This window comes from Bactrocera neohumeralis, chromosome 3, assembly GCF_024586455.1.
Source record: "Bactrocera neohumeralis isolate Rockhampton chromosome 3, APGP_CSIRO_Bneo_wtdbg2-racon-allhic-juicebox.fasta_v2, whole genome shotgun sequence".
NCBI lineage: Eukaryota > Metazoa > Arthropoda > Insecta > Diptera > Tephritidae > Bactrocera > Bactrocera neohumeralis.
The window spans coordinates 27,123,428-27,140,269 of record NC_065920.1 but is presented as its reverse complement, the minus strand read 5'-3'; the positions used below and the strand labels follow the sequence as shown (position 1 = coordinate 27,140,269).

General features: G+C 38.8%; 1 protein-coding gene across 1 annotated transcript; it reads left to right on the top strand.

Moving 5' to 3' along the window:
• Positions 1-423: 423 nt before the first annotated feature.
• On the top strand, positions 424-1,866 carry LOC126753280 (uncharacterized). The gene has a single exon (XM_050464609.1). It carries the CDS (start codon positions 524-526, stop codon positions 1,805-1,807), a length of 1,284 nt encoding a protein of 427 aa, XP_050320566.1. The 5' UTR covers positions 424-523; the 3' UTR covers positions 1,808-1,866.
• The last annotated feature ends 14,976 nt before the right edge of the window (positions 1,867-16,842 follow it).

The window sequence follows — 16,842 nt, the reverse complement described above, 5'->3', positions numbered from 1 at the left end:
ATCGAAATAAAGCATAACGAACTAATGTGGAAATGCTAGACATGAAGCACTGGAATTGTGCCATAAGTGAGCAATTCACAATAATTGTGAAGTCAGTAACAACTTAGGAAAAGGGCTTGATTTCTTTTGACGAATTTATTAGGTACTCTTGTAAAGATATTTTCCTTATCTCAACTGTAGGCGCAGTTATACAACATCTTAGAAGTTGAATGGCGTGCGAATTTAAACCAAGAATTGTATATCAAATTTGTCTACTTTTTAAATATTTTAAGTAAATTCAACAAAAGTGTAAATCCTATTTGCGTAACCAAATATCAACTCAAATAAAACAAATTTCACTCTAAGTTCGCTGAACGCTTACTTTCCCATCTACATTAGACAGATAAGCATACAAAAGCTCTATAGTTTTAAATTTGGATTCCATTCAGCTTCAGCTTCTAATGCAGTTCAGACTACATCCAGAAGATTACTTATTTGAAAATATCCTTTTTAGAGACTCCTCAGTGGCATCTTTCCTTACAATATGACAGCTACAATTGAGTTAAGCAACAATGCTTTGCACAGACTTTGCCAGAGCTACCACAAGTACAATGAGTTCAAACAGCCACGTACACTAGAGGTTCTCAGTTATGAGCATTCAGCCAACGCAGACACCGTCACTGGTTTTCTGGGTCGCCACCAATTCCTCACGCTTAAAGTGCGTCGAATTGATGCCGAAGGAAAGGAGCATTTGGAAAAAGTACGTTTTTTCACCAAATCTCCACCATTGGAATTGGCATCTCGTATGGAGTATGTAGAAGAGTTTGGCGTTTTCAAAAAAGAGGTTAGTGTATACCGCCAGTTATTGCCTCAATTGCAAAAAATTATTCCACATGTGGCTCCTAATTGCTACTACGCTGACGAGCGCCTACTTGTCTTCGAACATCTTGCGGATCAGAAATTCCGCATGGCCGCCGGTCGTGACGGCATTCTCAACTATGATCACCTACATTGTGTGTTGAAAACACTTGCAGCGCTGCATGCCAGTTCCATAATCTATGAAGTGCGTTGTGGACGTAAGTTGAATGAGCTACATCCCGAGGCTGTGGTGGAGAACTCTTATCCGTTGGGCATTCCGGAGACTCACGTGCGTAAACAAAATTTCAATAATGCAAATCGAGTATTTGCGGAACTGATAAAATTACTGCCGAAATATCAAAAGAATTTGGACTATATCTTAAAGGAGTTTCCGAAACGCATGGCGGTGATCTTCGAATTGGCACAGACGTCGGACAAATATCGAAACGTATTCTGTCATGGCGACCTGTGGGCAAACAATGTCATGTTTCAGTATAGCAAATCTAGTAAGACGCCCATACAGTGCCGTGTGGTAGACTTTCAGCTTTGCCGTTATGCACCGCCCATGTTAGATGTGATAACAATACTCACCATACCGACAAGCAGTAGCTTCCGAAAGCAATATTTAACTGAATTACTCGATGACTACTATAGTTTTCTGTCCAAATTCATGGAGCGGGAGCGTCTCAACATTGAAGACTACTTAGCGCGCCAAGAGTTCAATGAGACGGCAGACAAATTTCGCATTGTTGGACTTATTGAGAGTCTACTTTTCTCTCACTTGACGGATCTGCCAACAGAACTGGCAGAAGCTGTAACCTCGTCGGCGAACGGGTTCACCGATTTCTTTGATGCCAAACGTGTGGAGATGTGTTTGGAAGCTTTTCGCACCGATGACGTATATCGGGAAAGAATCACGGACATGCTGGAAGATTTTGTAGATAATTTTGTGTTAAACAACCAACATTAATATTTGTGACTGTGCAGCGGAAAGAAAGTTATAGTTTCAATAATATATATAGATTTAAATATATTTTGTTATACAATTTTTAAAAGGATGAATTCAGCTGTTTATCAAGTCGTCATTTTTTCTATTAAAATATTTAAACAAGTTTAAGTTGCTAATATTTGGCAGCGATTAATTAAGGGTTTAGTGAGGCAGCCACTGAAGGGTACGGACTTTCAGTTTAAACAAATCAAGAAATTATTATATACAGTCAATACAAATACAATAATTTTAATGATATTTCCATAGACTTGGAAATAATTAAATCAGAAGTAAAGGGTTTTTGAAAAGTTGGACTGATTTGATCAATTTTTAAGGAAGCTCAATTCGGTCGACATAGTCATGAAGCCATGAAACAGTTTCGCTCCATCTTTACTCCAGTGGATAATGCGCATCCTCAAAGATGCCGTACAGAGTGCACCGAAGACGCTATTGCTGCTAAGGAGCAAAGTATCAAAGAAGACCCGAAAGAGTTCATCCACCATCGCGTGCCGCAATTGAAGCTATGTCCGTCCATTTTATGGGAAATTTTGCGGAAAAATTTTGGTTTGTGAGCTTACAAAATCAAACTCGTGCAAGAATTGAAGCCGAACGGCCATCAATGTTGTCGCTCGTTCGATGAATGGCCCCCAAACAAGATGTCCACCAATACAAATTTTGACAAGAAAACTTTGTTCGGTGATGGGTGATGGTTGAATCTTCTTCTTCTTCTTTACTGACGTAGGCACCGCTTACGCGGTTATAGCCGAGTTTACAACAAAGCGCCAGTCGTTCTTCCTTTTTACTGTGGCAATTGGATATTCCAAGTGTAGCCAGGTCTTTCTCAACCTGATTTTTTCAACGAAGTGGAGGTCTTTCTCTTCCTCTGCTAACCCGGACGGTACTGCGTCGAATACTCTCAGAGCTGGAGTGTTTTCATCCATTTAGACGACATGACCTAACCAGGGAAGCCGCTGTCTCTTAATCCACTGAACTATATCAATGTCGTCCTATATCTCGTACAGCTCATCGTTCCATCACCTGCGGTATTCGCCGTTGCCAATGCGAAAAGCACCATAAATCTTCCGCAGAACCTTTCTCTCGAAATCTCGTAACGCCGACTCATCGGATGTTGTCATCGTCCATGCCTCTGCACCATATAGCAGAACGGGGATGGTGAGTGATTTGTAGAATTTGGTCTTTGCTCGTCTCGGGAGGACTTTACTTCTCAATTGGCTACTCAGTCCGAAGTGGCACCTGTTGGCAAGAGATATTCTGCGTTGGATTTAGGGACTGACATTGTTGTTGGTGTCAATGCTGGTTCCAAGAGAGAAATCTTCAACTTCGAAATTATGACCGGCAGCAGTGTCGTGGGAGCCAAGTCGCGATTGCGACGACTGTTTGTTTGACGACAGGAGATATTTCGTCTTGACCTCGTTCACTACCAGACCCATTTGTTTCGCTTCTTTGTCCAACCTGGAGAAATCAGAACTAACGGCGCGGTTGTTTTGGCCAATTTGGTTGAATAGGTGCGTTAATAAAAAAAATAGCCGAATTTGATGGGATGAAAATCCGCAAGCCATTGTTGAGACGTCATTATATTCTCGAAAAGTCACTACTTGGGGTGTTCTTTAAGCAAATTTTGTCGAAACTTAAACCGACCATAATGCTACAGTCAATAAGGAATACTATAGAGCCATGATTAAGGACTTTTTATGACTGAATTGGATGATTTCGATGCGGACGACCTTTGTTTCCAATAACATGGCGCTTCATGCCCGACATCTAACGAAATAATCAACTTATTGAAGAAAATTTTTGTTGAGCTCTTAATCTCGCGTCCTAGGCCTGTAGCGTGGTCTTCAAGATCGTGCGATTTAACACCGCTACATTATATTTTTGGGTTATGTGAAGTCGCAAAAAGTGGTAAAAAATATGGCCAATTGGACCTTTGGGCTGGAATTTATTCGAGTCAGCCGCGGGGGATCACATAATGACAAACCCTTATCTTTATAAGAAAATCAAATTCTTGGCCATAACATTTAATTGTATGCCTATTATTGCCTTTTGAAAACTGCAGGTCTAAAAAACACCCTTTTTTACATACACAGTCCTCTTAACATAATAAATTATCCAGCATTTTGAGAGAAAATGTAATTATCAATTTTCCTGTTTATCACACCGGCACTCTTCGGCTATTTTCGCATTATTTTTTACCCGTCACATATCGAGTGGTTTTGCATACTTACTTACATACATACTAACATACAAGTACATAGTCGTGGCTAAAGTTGAACGTTGATATGTACGTACCACCTTATATCCATTGCACTGTACATCGCATGGCTAACGGTTTATTACTTAATTTCTTTTCGTAACTTGACCATCTTCTTTTCTCGACTTCTTCATCGCTTTTCGCCTCAAGCATTCGTTTCGGTGGCCGTTTTGATTTTGCCACTTAAAGACTAACCCATTCCACAATATTTGGCGGGCTTGAGTGTCTACAACGGTTACTTGGTCAAGACGTGAAATTCAGTTGCCAATCGGACGCGTTCAATTAAACTACGAACAAAGCGCGAAAGTAAACATTTCATTTTCAACTCACCTGCCGCCGAGTGGAAATCAAGTGCCGTCACCTACAGTTACTTAATTTAATTAAATTAAAAGTGTGGAAAATTTAGTGTGAAAATGTGAGTTCTCAAAAACTAAGTAACTAAAATTTTCATAATTTTTGTTTCCATCAATGATTCGAAATCAAAGTTTGTACGAATAAGCTTAAGACAAGTCGCAAGTCTATTGATGATTGAATTAAGAAAGAGATGTTTATAAGTATGTTGAGATGTGGTGAGATTGGAGGCAGTGTTTTGTCTAATAAATAAGCTTTGATATGTCGCTTAATAATATATACATATGTATAATGATTCCAAAAATTTTCCCAAACCCTTTCCACCAAAACTTTAGCACAATAAACTAACAACAAATTAAGTTTTTTCACGAGTTAACAAAGCTATTTACGTTTCTGCTCACAATTTACAAGCAATTTGAGCGCTTTTCTATGCTGCAACTTCGCTACGACCTAAGGCGTCACCGGTATTTAGATGTTGCAATTTTCTTTTCATAATTCTTTACTTCGTCACTACACAGCCTTCACCGAAAGCAAGTAAGGAAGGCTAAGTTCGGGTGCAGCCGAACATTTTATACTCTTGCAACTTGCAATAATCAAAGCCAAGGAAATACCTTAAGATGTAAAACGTGCACCAGATGAATCTAAGCAATTTTACACCACATAAAATCACCAATCATATGGAGCAAAGTCACACGGATGTTCGAAAACCTTTATATTAGGTATATGGGTCTAAGGGAAGTATTGGCCCGATTCAACCCATTTTTGACTTACAGACTTACTATTGTCAGCGAAGGATTATTCCTTAATTTTATTTATATATCTCATAGATTGAGCGATATTTTCGGTCAAAAGTCAACTATAAATACTGGGGAACACATCTTCGATACCTAGGGGCTTCAACAGTTTTGCATGGATTTAAACAATTTTTGGTCACTTACTTACTGGCTTACTTTGAAATAATTATTAGTGCTAAATTTTATACCGTTATATTAATTTCTTCTTGATTTGTGTACTCAAAAGAGAGAAGCAAATGGTATTTAAAATTATATTGTATGGGAAGTAGGCGGGAATAATGCTAGATAATAAATTTCGCCGAAATCGGCTGATCGGATTCCGAGTATGTGATTCCACCAAAAATCGTGCAATTTTCACACCATCATTTCTGAGGTAAAATTTAATGTCTCAGGCGTATTTATGTAGTTGTTTTGAACAATACCGTAACATGGAGAGTGAGCGTGATTATCTTTCAATTTCATCAGTTTTCACACAGTTCTTATCCGTATAATACTTGTGCTGCGCAATTTGGTTGTTGTAGCTTTAGTGGTATATTAAACTTACTAGAGAACCACAGGAGCCCTTTGCTACTGAAGAATGTTCTTTCAACAAGATATCTGAATTTTTACTCAAGTTACAGCTTACACCGACGGATTTATCTCGATTAAATTTAGGTCATACATACAATCGTTAGGTGAACAAAACTATTATACCGTGTAGCAACATGGTTCAAGAGTATAAAGTAACGATAAAATATTGGCGTAATCTTTAACTCTATCATTCGTGTAAGGCCGAACGTCAATCCAACCCCAGAGATATAACATACCGGTCATTCCATCATTTGGCGACATGGTTTTGTACACGTATTCCGATCAAACAAATATGATAAAAATATTTTCAAAATCCAAAAAAAATATTTTTTTCCAAAAAAAAAAACGTTTTTTATGCTTTTCCAACAACTTTTTTTTCAAAATTGACTTTTCCATTCGATTCCTCGTTCAATTCAGAATCAATGTTCAAAAATATGGGACTCTGACCCCATGAACAGCATTCGGCTATAAGAAATAGAGAAATATATAAACTGGGAATTTTACTCATTAGACTTAGTCCTGGATAACTTTTCAATGTTTAACTGACCCAACTAGTAAGATAAACTCAAGAACCGTAGTAGCTTAATTTCCTAACTAGCAGACAAATTTTAAGCGTTACATGCGCTTGGCGGCTTCAAAAAAATAATACTTTTATTGTTTTATTGAAGTCTATAAGATCTCTTGAATAATGTGTTAAATGCTCAAGTTGATTCGGGTCATAGTTTTGAAGATATAGCCTTGAAAAGTAGTGCGCTCGAGGTCAGCAATATAGTCACCTAAAACTTTAAACGCCTTTCACAAAGTTGTGTTTTCAAAGTCGGTTATAAAGAATTCTCGCGAACTATCTAACCGATCTCTATGATTGCGAATCCCTGCAGATTTGGCTCCATATAATTTTTACTTGTTCCACAATCTGAAATTGTTTCTCCGTGAAACCCGTGAAACATGATTATGTCTGTACAAAACACTTTTCATAAGCACTTTTTGGAATGGCCTACTGCTCCTTAAGCGTATTTTGTTTTATCTCTTCGATCCACTAACAACGGGTTTCACGGAGAAACAATTTCAGTCTGTGGAACAAGAAAGAATTATATGAAGCCAAATCTGCAGGGATTCGCAATCGAAATTCACAGGATCAATCATGTCCAAAGAGACCTGTTTGCGCTACTGTTTTTGAAAAAACTCATACGAACGGACTCGCGAGAGACGTCGAGCTCTCTTGTCATCTCTCTGACACTTGCCTGACGATTTTCAAGCACCATATCCTTCACTTCAGTTCCTTCAGTTGAAGAGGTCGAAGGTCCAGAACAAGGCATGTCTTCATCGACCTCTCGCCCATCTTAGTGGGTTTTATACCAATCTTTGGCTTGTGTTTTTGATAAAACACCATCAAGTAAGCCTTTTTCAACATTGCCAACAATTCCGCACACGAAATTTGGTTATGTAGAAATAACAAATTTCAGACAAATTCTTTGTTCGATATTTTTATTTATCTGTATTGTAAAAATCGCAACGCACTACTGAGCAGTAACTTGAGCAGCTTGTAAACAAACTGGTTGACAGACAAATTAACAACAGCGTGCCAGTCGTTTCTTTGTTCGATATTTTTATTTAGGTCCTTGTAGGTCTTTCTCTTCCTTTGCTTCCCCCGGCGGGTACGGCATCTAATACTTTCAGAGCTGGAGTGGTTTCGTCCATTCGGACAACATGACCTAGCCAGCGTAGCCGCTGTCTTTTAATTCGCTGAACATATGTCAATGTCGTCATATATATATCTCATACAGCTCATCGTTCCATCGAATGCGATATTCGCCGTGGCCAACGCGCAAAGGACCGTAAATCTTCCGCAGAACTTTTCACTCGAAAACTCGCAACGTCGACTCATCAGTTGTTGTCATCGTCCCGGCCTCTGCACCATATAGCAGGACGGGAATTATGAGTGACTTAAAGAGTTTGGTTTTTGTTCGTCGAGAGAGGACTTTGCTTCTCAATTGCCTACTCAGTCCGAAGTAGCTCCTGCTGGCAAGAGTTATCCTGCGTTGGATTTCCAGGCGGACATTGTTGGTCGTGTTTACGCTGGTTCCAAGATAGACGAAATTATCTACGACTTCAAAGTTATGACTGTCAACAGTGAGAGCCAAGTCGCGAGTGCGACAACTGTTTGTTTGATGACAGCAGATATTTCGTCTTGCCCTCGTGCACTGCCAGACCCATTTTGTTTGCTTCCTTGTCCAGTCTGAAGAAAGCAGAACTAACGGCGCGGGTGTTGAGGCCGATGATATCAATATCATCGGCATACGCCAGCAGCTGTACACTCTTATAAAAGATTGTACCTGCTTGATTAAGTTCTGCAGCTCGAATTATTTTCTCCAGCAGCAGGTTGAAGAAGTCGCACGACAGGGACTTAGCAAAATACACTGCTTTGAAATATCATTTACCAGGGAATTTTATTTACAATTTCCGGGTCCTTTTTTGTCAGAATGTATAAATAAACAGCGTGACGAGCTGAGTCGACTTAGCTATGTCCGTCTGTACGGAACGAGTCCTTCAGTTTTTGAGGTATCGATCTGAAATTTTACACACATCCTTTTCTCGTCACGAAGTTGCTCACTTGTCGAAGGCGCCGATATCGGACCATTATACGTAGCATACATCTGTCATACAAATTGATTGGACAGAATCAAGTGATTAGATTGGATGCAAGCCTCTTCCACTTGACGAGATATCCTTAAGAATTTGGTGTGGATTATTTTCCAAGGCAAGAGTACAACCTCCGAAGGAATTGTTCAGATCGGACCAACATAGCTTATAACTGTCATACAAACTGACCAAACAAATGCAGTTCTTGTGCGGAATCTTTTGTACTATATTTGTGAATAGTATTATAGCTTCGGCGCTACCAAACCGAAGTTGACGTTTATTCATGTCTTTTTTTTGATGTTGTACGATCCAGCAAATGTTCGAAGGCGTCTTTAAACTTAACTTGGTAGGGTCCACATTTTATCGCAGATCATCAGGGCGCGTGCCACCACAAATAAGGCGAGAAGTTCAAACAATCAAATGTGTCTGTATGAATGAATTAATTTGTCTTACATCACATAATTTTTAACTTGCTTGCCTAAATTAGCTTATTTAGCATTCAATGAGCGTAGTGCAATTGGTTATTTAAAGTTTCACCTTAACCTAATTGTAAATCAGTGATTATATTAGCTTTGCGGTAACGTGAATACTGTAAACAAACCGCTAAGTCTGAGTTGAAAATTAATTATACTTGTATGTGTGTTACAAGATATTTTGTTTTGTGTTGTGGCATGTAAATTTTTGGCGAACCGCAAATTTTAGTAAATATAATAGTTAAACAAAAACGAACATAACTCCAAGCAAAGCAAAGATGAATTGAAAACTGTAGACACTTGTAAACAATTTGACAGAAATTAACATTCGTGGAACACGCCGTAACAGACAACAAATTGACGGCTAATGTCCGCTATTTGTCACAACAACAGCGCAGCATAAATTCATACATAATACCAGAAGTGTCCAAAGTGGCGCAAAAGTCAAGTGAGGTCGACGAATGTTTACTTCACTGGCAAAATAACTATTTGTTGTATTTGTGCTTACCGACACTGCCAGCGAATTTTATCATGTATTAGCTTGTAGGCTTACAAATGTTAAACGACTTTGTGGGTAATTTAGATTTAGGGAGTGATAAAACTCATAAGCAATGCTTGTTTGTAATTTCTTCTATTGCTTAGGCTTTAAATTGAGAAAGAGCGAGGAAACAATGCATTGAAAAATGAACAAACTTGTTGTATACATTTAACACGATTTGATCTAACATTACGCTTCGGCTTTGCAAGCTATTTCAAGGTTAATTATGCGCTCAGTGAAAAAAATACCAAAACACTGGAAAGCGCCTTAAAACTTGTAAAAATTTGCATTTATCGGAAAACTTCTGTATAATTGAAAATATATTAAAGAATCTTCGTATACCTTGCTCCGAACGTCAAGAAATCCTTGATCGATAATTCTTTCCCTGTACAAAACTTTGCATTGTTTGATAATATCCTCTTGTTCTACCTCCTGACAGATTCCATACCACAACAGTCATTACATGGTGCTCCTAGTCTACCGGCTTGTCTGTCAATTAGACAGTGCCCTGTTAACACTCCAACTAGCGTTCTTATGTCATTTTAATAATCGGCATGTGCGGCCCATATTTCGTTCATACCAAGCTGACTGCTTGTTGGGCACGTCTCCGGGACTCATCTAGTATATCTAACATATTTGTCGATTAAACATCTACAAGTAGCTAGAGGCATATAATTTCCTTTTTTTCTGCATTCTCATTGTAGGTAGTGGAGCCTGCTCTGGCTAGTTCATCTGCTTCAGACTTACCAGAGATACCCTGAAATAGGATGTTAGCTCCACAAAGAGATCAAGACATTATTTTACCATTTTTGATGAAGCTCTAAGAGGCTTTAATGATTTCAAAACCGCATGGCTTGTGTACAGAAATATATTCCCTGCAGTGAGCACACTATTTTGTCAGAACAAGAAAGCTTTCTTTCGACTTTATTGGGTAGACACGGGAGCTTACTAAGTATCTTAAAATAACCCTTATTGCACGCGACCAATAGGGGGATTATTTCAGACTAGAAGCTGACTTCGCTGCCATTTACTTACAGAAGAAGTGTGTTGGCAGTAAGTGTAAAATTACGTAAAGTGCCTGACTTAGCGGGGGAATATTTAACAAAGAACATTCTTTGGCATTTACTTTTTGAAGATTATCTCTTTGAAATGTTGGCCGCGGCTATGTCTCAAATGATCCATCCGTTGAGTGCAATTTTCCATGACCCGTTCGAGCATTACGGCTGGTAACTGGCGAGTGATTGCTTCCAGGCAATCGAAAAGGGATTACCCGCATAGACTTTAGACCTTACATATCCCCACAGGAAAAAGTTTAACGATGAGATCTTGGTGACCAAACTTCCTCACCAAAGTATTCTCTCCATAAATCCCTTGATTGATGTGATGTGTGGGAAGTGGCGCCGTCTCGTTGAAACCAAATGTCACTGAGATCATGAGATTCAATTCCGGGCATCAACAAGTCGGTTATTATAGGGCGATACGGTCACCACTGATGGTTAACTTACGGCAACATTTTTGAAGAAATATGGAGCGATGATTTCACCGACCCACAAACCACATCACACCGTTATTGCTTCTGGGTGAAATGAGAGCTGACTGAAGAGATTCGCTTCAGGTTGCTCTGCTCTCTTGGTTATTATACACACCCATTGAGCCAGAAATGGGTCTTATAGCTGAACAAAATTGGCTAGAAAAAGGCGGATCTTCTTGGAACTTTTCAAGAGCCCATAGAGCGAAGCGATGTCGACTGGGTAGGTCGAGCGGCTTCAGTTATTACCCCAGCTACAGGTTTACTGTTCAAGTTGTTCCAAAGTATGATGGCAGGAATTGTCATAGTATAATTAATCGTCGTATGGTTGCTATGGCAAGTGCCCCCATTCACTTCACCAAACTTAACTGAAGTAGTAAGAATTGTTTTGAGCATGATACCCTAAAAATTAATTAGCAAGCCAGCGAAAAGGTGTGGGAATATTTATTACAATATTTCTTGACTTGCGCAATTGAGAAGGCATTACCCAGCAAGACATCACCGGTGGGACCATACATACATATGTGATACATTTATCAGTGGAGGTTCCAGAATTTATTTCTGGATGGATTATTGATATTACTTCGTAAGTTCTTCTGAATTTTTATTAAAATTTCTGATTTTTAGGATCCTCCGTAGATCTGCCACTAATATCTATAGTTTTTTGCTTACTTTTAAAGCATTCCCTTGGGAGCTGGTTAGCATATCATAAGCATACTTATATACGTATACATATGAATACATACGTTCAATCACCTTCCTAGATTGTAAGATGTTTTAACTACTCACCCATAAAACGCGGCTGTCATAGTTGTGGCATTGTGACAGTAACCAAGAAAGTGACAATTACGCAATCAACTCGTTTTCTATAAAAAAATATGTAATAGTGCTGCATCGGGATGTACATACACACGCACATATTTGTCAACTCTGCTTGCAACAAGGAAACCTAAAAATGCAGTTAGTCGACAAGTGCGTAACGTCTGGCGTGATAGCGTTTGACATGCCACCAAGACCTGTTAAGCAAGTGAAAATCGGAACCGGCATCGCTTGTTTCAACATACTTTTGCTTTCCTGCGGCAACAACATATTTTAATGGCGCGTGCGGGTACAACTTCTCCTTCGAATTGATTAGTCTTGTGGCAACAAGTAGCCACTTGTCATATGACTTGGGATCTGGTTGCCTGCGCATGACAACTTGTTGCACGTGACACTGTTACGCATGAATATGCAACGCAGAAGGAAGCAAGCAGAAAAAGTAAATATAATTAAGCAAATTAGTCAATAAAGCCAGTGGCAACTTTTATGCCTGCTCGAAATAGGTAGACCCACGAAAAAATACTGGCAAAATTGGAGTCTACTCGTCTTTTTAACCCTTTCCAAATATAAAATTACCGTATAACTTAATATTATGTATGAAATAAGTACGCACTTGCGATATCCCAAACGTATCATTAGATGAAAAAGATTAAATAAAAATGTGTACCGTGCATCATTATATTTTTAAACAACTACATCAACAATTTCAACTAAATTTGGGGTGTAACATTACTTCTTCTTCTTCTTTATTAGCGTAGACACCGTAGGCAGGCTCTTCTCCACCTGGTCTTTTCAACGCAGTGGAGGTCTTCCTCTTCCTCTGCTTCCTCCGGCGGATGCTGAATCGAAAACCTTCAAAACCGGAGTGTTTCCTGAACTATATCAAAGTCGTCATATATCTCGTACAGTTCATCGTTCCATCGACTGCGATATTCGCCGATGCCAATGCGCAAACGACCATAAATCTTCCGCACAACTTCGCTCGAAAACTCGTAACGCCGACTCATCAGATGTGGTCAGCGTCCATGCCTCTCCACCATATAGCAGGTCGGGGATACTGTGGTGACTTGTAGAGTTTGGTCTTTTAGTTATTCTGCATTGGATTTCGAAGCTGACGTTGTTTTTGGTGTTAATGCTGGTTCCAAGATAGACGAAATTATCTACGACTTCGAAGTTATGACTGTCACATTGACGTGGGAGCCAAGTCATAAGTTCGACGACCGTTTATTTGATGACATGAGACATTTTGTGTTGCCCTCTTTCACTACCAGGCCCATTTACTTCGCTTTCTTATCCAATCTTTAGAAAACAGACCTAACGGCGCGGTTGTTGAGGTCAATGATATCAAATCATCGGTGTACGCCAGCTGCTGAACACTCTTATATGAAGATTTTTTTAAATTTCCGGCCAGTCTATTTCAAAGGCTTTGTCTACAAGCTGTCTACAATTACAATTACTATACATACAAATGTACTTCCATGTCCAAGATGTAAGAGATATCCCTTCAAAAATCAAGTATGCGAATTGACTTTCACAGAAGGCCAACTGATACACTTTTGCGCGCCTGCTCAACATATCCAAATAAAGAAAACTTGTACCTATCAACATAACTGTTTATATTTGGATGCCAACATGCCTATCAGCTGACAAAAGCAACGTAAACTTAATCAGCTGTTTGGCAAGGAAATTCAATCGCCTTAATCAGCTGAACAGCCAAGCGTGTAAATATGGTCGGGAAGTGACTTTGGCATTTGACCAACGTGTGGATAGCCGGCAAGTCGGCATGTAATGCGGAAATGTTTTGTAGCAAACTAGGTTCCAAATGTTATTGGGTTCAAATTTTTGTCGCATGCAAATTCAACTAAACGAATGTTTACTTGTCATCAATTTCATACTGGTTTGTGGATATGTGGAAATATATACATACAACATATACATTAAATTTCGCTAGACACTTTCTCAAGTCGAGATGTTACAAAAACTATGCCCTGCTGTTATGTATTTTAGCAACAGTACCCAATGGACGACGTAACTGATAGACTTGTATGTACATGCCACATTTCGAGTGTGAACGCACTTTTCAAACGGTGGCAGAGCTACCGCTTTTTAGTGTGTCGCACTACTAAGTTTACAGCTAGTTGTTCCATTGTTTCAGGTGGCAGTTGCCGGAAGCTTTTGTTTGTTGCACACAGTCTACGCTCGAGAATTTGAACTAAACAAATCAAACAATGCATAAACAATTGATGAAACTGATCCTTAAGAAAACTGAACGTCAGCATTCAAAAATCGTTGTAAAGTTCATAGTCCATGGGGTAACTGAAGTTTGTAAATCTGAGTCGGTTTTCCGTACTTCGTCTTCTTTACTGGCGTAGATACCGCTTCGCGGTTATAGCCAATTCGAGATGCCTAGTGCAGCCAAGTACTTTTCCATCTGATCTCTCCAACGGTGTGGATGTCTTCCTCTACCTCCACCTCCACCTCCATCGGCGGGTACTGAATAGAACACATTGAAGAAAAAACGTCATATTTTTTCAATGCGTTGAAAATGTCAAATTTCGTACCGAAAAGTGATGTTTTGCGGAAAGCATTAGATTTTTGTTTCCATTTGAAGAAAAGTGCTACAAAGTCGCATCGAATGCTTGTCGATGGTCACAACTAACATGCAAAAGATTGTTACAACGGTTCAGAGATAATGATTTTTCTGTGAGAAATGAAGAACGTGGAAGACCACCAAAAAGTCCGAAGGCATTGCAAGCAATATTTGATGAAGATGATACTTTAAGTCAAAGGCAAATGGCAGCCATATTAAATGTTGCACAACAAATAATTTCAGACTGTTTGAAAGCTATGGCAAAGATCCAAAAGTGTGGCACCCCCATATGAATTGATTGAAAGACAAATGGAAAACCGAAAACAAACTTGTGAAATTTTGCGACGTCGTTAGCTCTGCTTTCTTTAGATTGGATAAAGAAGCGAAGCAAATGAGCCTTGTAGTGAAGGTGGGCTACACAAAATATCTCCAGTCATCAAAAAAACAGTCGTCGAACTCACGACTTGGCTTCCACGTAACTGTTGACAATCATAACTTCGAAGTCTTAGATAATTTCGTCTGGCTTGGAACCAGCATTAATACCAACAACAACTTCAGCCTCAAAATCCAAATTTTTCGAGAGAAAAGTTCTGCGGCAGATTTATGGCCCTTTGCGCATTGGCAACGGCGAATACCACAGTCGATGGAACGATCAGCGATTTAGGAGACAGCGGCTACGCTTTCGCTTACGAAAGGTTCAAAACACTTCAGTTCTGATAGTGTTCGACACAGTATCCGCCGGGGGAAGCAGAGGAAGAGGAAGAACTTCGATCCACCTGAAAGACCAGGTGGAGAAGGACCTGGCTACACTTGGAATCTCCAATTAGCGCCTAACAGCGAAAAGCATCCACCCGCCGTATTCACAAGACTTGGCGCCCTCCGATTACCATTTATTTCCATCGTTGGTACACGCATTCGATTCCTACGCAGAAGTCGAAAATTTGGTATCTGATTTTGAACATACTTAGTTATTGTCGATGTAAACTCAATACGTCTAAAAAGTGTCGGTTTGGTGTTGTCAAACATAATTTTTTTTGTGGTATTACTTTTTCAACTCAAAAAATTACAATTGCTCTACCAAGCGACTGAGTTGAGTTGTATTGATTTTTCGTTTAAAAAAATTTCATCTGCTTAATATCGCTAAAATCTTTTGTTTCCAGGTTGGCAACATCAATGAAACTTCAACTGAAAATAGTTGAAGTTCCTAATACCAAAAAAAAAAACAGTTTGGTTGATCTGAAGTTGAATTGCTTTTACTTCAATTCAACTGAGTGGAGTTGAAAATTTAATAGGGGTATATGTTTTTCGATTTTTCCCGCGAATACTGTTTTTGAGCTTGCACTCAAAAATCTAACGACAATTAATATATATTAGAGGATTCAAGTCTGTTTATATTTTAAAGTAATGAAAGCAAAAATGCGCTTTCGAATATTTTTGGTTGTTCGTTTTAGCTGGTGTTCACAGTACTGAGCGTGCACTTTGTAAACATTTGGATACATACGTAATTTGTACGTGTTTTTCCGGCTCTTTGTTGCTATTGTTCTTTTTTACTTTTATTAATTGTTTACGGTTTACTTAAGTGTCATCACTCACAACGGAGATATCCACATAGTCGAGAGTAGTGTATTGCACGGTGTGTTAGTTTGTAGGTTAGGACAATAATAAAAGTCTTGTGAATGAATTGTATTATATAAGTAGAATCATATTTCCTTTGACAAAATTAAAAGTTCACATTGAAAATGAATTTTTTTGTGAAGAATTGCAGAAATTGATGCGCCATGTTACTTTAATACAAATTGTTTTGGGAGAGATTTCTATCGCAATTAGCGGAAGAATATGGTAGTACCCTAATTTAGTCGAATAATTTCAAAACTGGTGGAAATTCTTGAGAAGCGTCGCCAAGTGTTCTAGTAAAGCCTTTTCGCAGAAATCCGTCGTTCTTAAACAATCTTTTTACTGTTCTTGTGAGTTTTCTCTAGATCGAATCCGAACAAAATCGGCAAATTGCGTTCTCTCCGGCATTATTTTAAAGAAATATGAACCAATGATTCCACCGGTCACACAAACCACACCAAACCATTGGTTTTTCTGGATGAAATGGCAGCTCTTGGATCCCTTAAGGGGGTATTCTAGTCTACAAATTTAAAAAAATCGAATTTTTTCATAATTCATAATTCGATAGTTTTGATATTCAAAAATATCTCCCTAAAAGGATTTTTCAAAACTCAAATTATTTTCAAAGTTATAGCCATTTTAGTGACGTGGCAACTAGACCGGTTGAGCGAATATCGTATAACGTAAAACTTTAAACGCGTTTTTCTCAAAACTCCTTTTTTTGATGCGGTAGCCACAATATCTCAAGTTCTAATCAGTCGATTTATTTGAAATTTGGCATGAATATTCTTTAAATATACATATGTATCTCTATCACTAGAAGCAACA